This window comes from Lactuca virosa, chromosome 2, assembly GCF_052849685.1.
Source record: "Lactuca virosa cultivar CGN04683 chromosome 2, Lactuca_virosa_CGN04683_v6, whole genome shotgun sequence".
NCBI lineage: Eukaryota > Viridiplantae > Streptophyta > Magnoliopsida > Asterales > Asteraceae > Lactuca > Lactuca virosa.
Window position 1 is genome coordinate 293,600,405 of NC_136427.1, and position 5,562 is coordinate 293,605,966.

General features: G+C 30.4%; 1 protein-coding gene across 1 annotated transcript; it reads right to left on the reverse strand.

Annotated features, from left to right (window-relative positions):
* Positions 1–740: 740 nt before the first annotated feature.
* Positions 741–2,843, reverse strand: LOC145158659 (protein FAR1-RELATED SEQUENCE 6-like). Its single transcript, XM_079077519.1, has 7 exons — positions 2,779–2,843; positions 2,635–2,673; positions 2,497–2,537; positions 1,697–2,356; positions 1,347–1,421; positions 981–1,229; positions 741–901 (listed from the first exon to the last, which is right to left on the reverse strand). Exons 1-7 carry the CDS (start codon positions 2,841–2,843, stop codon positions 741–743), a joined length of 1,290 nt encoding a protein of 429 aa, XP_078933645.1.
* Between the last annotated feature and the right edge of the window lie 2,719 nt (positions 2,844–5,562).

The following is a 5,562-nucleotide window of genomic DNA, read 5'->3' on the forward strand; positions in this document are numbered from 1 at the left end:
TGTCATGAAGAAAGACAATGAATCAAGTACTCCATTGCATCCAATGAAAACTCTAGAATAGTCTTCATATGACGTCAATAACTCATCATACAATTGCTGGCGAATGAAAAGCCACTCATTTTCATCATACCCGAGACAAACAGCTACCGATCGAAAACCACAATTTCCATCACCCCTTACATTTTGTATACGCGTGATGTATGGATGAAATATTGATGGAATTTCCTTCAACAATGAATTATGTTCCTTCGTTGCTTTCTCTTTCAAGTCAAACTGGTACGACCATTGGCATGTTGGTTCCTCATTCAAGTCAAACTGGTACGAACATTTGTCTATTGGTTCCTCGTTCATGCCCATGAAGAATGAACTATGCCTAGCTGGTTCATTGTTCAAGTCAAAGAATGATGAATTATGCCTAGTCGGTTCATCGCTCAAGTCAAAGAATGATGAATTATGCCTAGTCAGTTCATCGTTCAAGTCGAAGAATGATGAACTATGCCTAGTCGGTTCATCGTTCAAGTCGAAGAATGATGAACTATGCCTAGGTGGTTCCTGATTCAAGTCGAAGAATGATGAACTATGCCTAGGTGGTTCCTGATTCAAGTCTGAACAACTGTATCGGTGAGGAGCTTGACTTTGATGGTGACCACGCTTCACTTTTGGGCGTCCACGATTATTTTTCTTAACCGAAGGTTCATTGATCATAATTTTTGAAGGATCGATTATCTCTTCCATCTTTCTTATATAACTGTATTTGACATGATCTGGTTGATTGTTGAATTTTTCCTTCCATCTTTGCATATGATCATCAACATTAAGATTTCCATAATCCACAAATACACAAGGCTTAAATCAAGCGTTCTCCAAAAAATATCAATTGAATCCAACGGAATAGGTGAACCTATAGTAAAAAAGTCAAAATGTTATAAAGTGATTATACATATAAAACTTGTCAATTTAATACAATACATTTGACATACCTGCATCAACATACATCGAAAGTTCGTGAGCGCATGGTAAACCAAAACATGTTCGTAGTTGACAGCCACAATTCTCAGGAGTTGGTGCAAATCCTTTTAACCGATGAAGCTCTTCTAAGATTTTATCCAAAGCATGCTCTGAAACATGATGTCGTAGTGAATTGAATATCTCATCCTTAAATTTTGGTTTATGAATGATTATGCTCCTTGTGAAACTCTCTTTGATAGCTGTGTCTTGTGACTGTACAACTGTTTCAATAACATATATGAATTTATCCAAATCACGTTTTCGAGATGCTAGGTGTTTTTTTAGCTTAGCGTGCTGACTCTCAACTCTATTTGTTGTTGAATTTCCAAAATTGGTACTTTTATCGGTCCACAATGATACAAATTTGTCGGGATACTTCTCCAACCAAGTATTGTAAAGATACTCAAAAACAACTAAAATATGAAGAAAAATCAAATTAGTATGATTGAATGAATAATAATTATTAAAGAAATTAAGAGTTTAGGATATATATTAATGATACATGGATCTCTGGACAATAACGATTGAAGGTCTGCATACGCTTGCATATATGCACTCGGTGTCGGAGATTCGACTAATTTCTTCTACATTGGATGAAGAGAACCCCAAGTCTTATCTGATTTGATACGTTTCCTACAATGCTTTGTTATATCGTTGAATATATGCCACCTACAAACTAAATGATTACTTTGTGGAAAAACATCTTCGCACGCCTTCATCAACGCCAAATCTCTATCGGTGACGATGACACGAAGACAAAAAGAATCGTTAATCGTCAATTTCAAACAAGTCAATACCCACCTGTAGTTGCTTGTTTTTTCGCTATTCATGAATGCGAAGGCTATGGAAAACGTCAGTCTCGTAGAAGTGACACCAACAATCTCCAGAAAAGGAAGATTATACTTGTTTGTTTTGTATGTAGCATCCATCAACACCACATACGGAAATGCTTGCCACATCTGTAACGATATTGGGTGCATAAAAAACAACTCCTCTAACTCGTTAGTGCTCTCGTTTAAACGATACTCATAATTATACCCTTTAGTATGCAAAATGTGCATGACATTTTGTATCGGGCTTCTACCTTCTCGTTGAGATATTGTAAACTTATGGCGACAATTGTATATAGTTTTCAGTGAAGACACGTTATTTTCATTTTGCTGCTTTATTGTTGACAAAATATCTAGTGGTTTAACATTCAGCTCTGTCAAATCATGGACCAAACGAGTCTCTTTATCCGACAATCGCATTGCAAATGAATGACCCTCCATATACATTGATGGTTCATGATTGTGATCATCACGTACGACCTGTAACTTCCAACCATCTTGTGCCTTCAAATACTTTGCTATCAATTCGAATGGACAATTAATTTTTTTTGTTTTCGCATTTTTACTTCTGGATATACCACTACGATCACAACAAAGAAATACTTTAGATTTGAATCCAAAAGTCGTTGCCTTCGATCGTTTAGTGACTGTAACATACGTGCAATATTTTGTACCCAATTCTTCAAATCTTCAAGAGATCTAAAAACCTAAAAATTAAGAGAAAAATTTAATGTTAAAAAATCAATAAATATATCAAATAAATATACACATATAAATATAAGATTAGAAATTATACTTCATCGATAGAAAAATCCGAAATAGTAGCCATTTTTTCCTGCAAAATTGAAATAAAACAAAAAAAACTTAATAAAAAACCGATTAAAAAAAATTAATTAAAAACTAATTAAAAAAAATAATTAAAAAATGATATCGTAAATACATGCCATATAAACTAATTATGCTACCATATTTGAGAAAATGATTGTCATATAAACTAATTTGCATGTAAGGTGGTCCATGGTGGTTTTTTTAACCATAAAATTCATATTAACAAATTGATTTGTATGGTATGTAAATAAAAAATAATTCAATTTTTTATTTTCAAACTAGAATTTAGTTTTAAAAATTTAGTGAATATGGAATCATCAAATTCAAAATTGGACGTCCATTAATTTTCGATTTCAAAATTTAAATTTATGGTTAATTTATTCATTATTATAATATTAATACTATATTTAATGTTTCGTTGAAATTCATTTTATAGATACTTTTTGAAAGTAAATAAAATAATGCAGAAAATATAAAAAGGTTTAAATTTAAGGTGTCTAAAATGAAACATATTCAAATTTTGGGGGGCTGTTTATATAAAATGATAAGATATAAAAGCTTACTTTGATCGAGCCCTAGCAAAAATGTTTCAGCCGCCAAAACTGAGAGCCAGAGATGTCCGATGCGATTTGCAGCGATGAAGCTATTTCTGGCGACGACGGTCGGTTTCACGGTGCAACATTCATAGCCACTAGCCACTGGTTTGATGCTTCAACGGCGGACTTTCTCACGGTGCTATTTTTCTCGTTCTTTCTTTCCGGCGATCTATTGTTTTTTCTCCGACGTAAATGATGATTCTCTCGCTTTTCTCAATCTGGTCTAGGTGGTTCACGATGGTAAATGGTGGTTCCGGTGGTCTTTTCTCACGATCTCTCTTTCTCTCGTTTTGTCTCCGGCGTTATTTGGTTACCGCCGGTTAGTTGTTGCCGGCGGCAGTTCTTTGGTTGAAGCTAATTCCGATGGTGAATAAATTTTTTTTTGAATATTGTTAATATACTGTTTAAATGATTCATTTTCTGTTTATATAAAATGTCGTGGTTTATTGGAAGTTTAAATGGATTAATGATGTTCATTGTTCAATATAACCATATTTTGTAGTTTGTTCATATTCTGATAATTTAGTTTTTTTAGAAATAAAACACAATCTTCAAAACATAAATATTGGGAATATACAATAAAAAGGTGAATAAATCTGAATTGAATGCTTTCTATATAATACTTGCCCATTGGATACAAATCCTTGAAATAAGAAAAAGCTGTAAAAAAAAATCAGATAAAAGTCAAAATATGTTAGATTTGTGTGTGTGATAGATTGATGTGTATAAAGAAAGGGTCCTCCTATTCGCACGATTAAATTCGTGTATAAGTCATTATTAGAGTATTGATTTGATTAATGCATAAACAGTCCCATAATTTTTGTCACTTCACATGATTTCAATTGTTTTTATGTCTTTTCTAATTTAATCCCTTTCACTTAGATATAAATTACAAAACACACCCTTTTTGTTCTTTCGAATTCCAATAATTTCATTATTATCTATTTCAAATATATAGATGAAAACTTAATCTTAATAATTATAAGGTTTGCAATTTCATTATTATTATATAGGCTAGTATTGGTTTATTTTCTTAAAAGTATATATAGATCTGAAAAAACTATACGATTAGTCTTATAAATATTTTCAAAATAATATCAATTAAAATGTTAAGGCTCTATATTTGATTTTTAGTATTACTATGTATTCTAACCATTTTCAGTAAATTTATTTTTCATCAAAATGTAATATATTTTATTATTTTCAAAATTCATATTATTAATGACCGACCAATTTATAACTTTTCTAACCCATTGCTAACAACATTTATTTAAGTAAAATTAAGTAAATTAATCATAATTTAATGTGTATTAAAAAACCTAAAAAATAACAAAAGAACCGCTATTAACTCATTCTAGCAACATCTATTCAATTTAATAAATTAAAAATGGCAACTGATATATATCATTTCAATTATCGTGTCAAATTGTGTGTCAATCAATCTATCGACAAAATGTAATATTACAATTTAATACCTCCAGTTTACATTGTAGTTTTAGAAAAGACCTTAGATTTTTTTAATTTATATCTTAAACCTTTGAAACTTTATTAATTTTGAAAACTAACAAATAGAAACATATTATTTAATCATAAAAGTTGTATAATTAAAATGATCTCATGAATACATTTACAAGAAGAGTAATAATGAATATTATTAAATATTATTAAATATTAATAAAAAAATTAATTTGTTAAATAAGAAATATAAACTATGAAACATTAACAAAAATAGAAGGGATAAAAATGAAAATTTGGTTTCAATTTCTTTCTTTATATAGACAATTGATATTTCTTATTTGTTAAACTAAAGCGACTTGCAATATCATTTTGAAAAAAACTTTCATTAAAAGCAAACATACAATATTTGTTATAAATATAGATTTTATTAAATGGCAATTTGGGAAGAATGGATGGGTGACACATATTATGAGGTATTTGTACTTAACATTTCTTATTTTTTTATTGTATTTTTGTTAAATGTATGTTTTTCTCTATGTTATGTTTAGAGAGACGATATTTATCCAATGGAGACTAATGAAGTAGAAGAAATAATAGCTTGAATGTATGTAACTATTTTTTCGAAGACAGATCGTCATTCGAAACGGATATCCATCCAATGTACACAAATGAAGCAGAAGAACTGATTTATGAACTATTATTATCGTCAAATGTTGATAAGGGTTCTATTATAATGTATTAGTAACTTGTCAATTATTTTTAAGCCATACAACTGTTATACCCCCGGCCGAGGCGGCGGAATATAAGGTTTGATTTGAAAATCAAATATAAATGTAAGGATA

Bases quoted from the DNA above. Each gene is read 5' to 3' on its own strand.
- LOC145158659 (XM_079077519.1), bottom strand. From the start codon at position 2,843: ATGCAAATTAGTTTATATGACAATCATTTTCTCAAATATGGTAGCATA. The intron at 2,357-2,496 runs GTATGTTACAGT...TCGAATTGATAG, and splicing joins TTGGGTACAAAATATTGCAC to CAAAGTATTTGAAGGCACAA. The intron at 1,230-1,346 runs GTACCAATTTTG...TTATTGAAACAG, and splicing joins ATCATTGTGGACCGATAAAA to TTGTACAGTCACAAGACACA.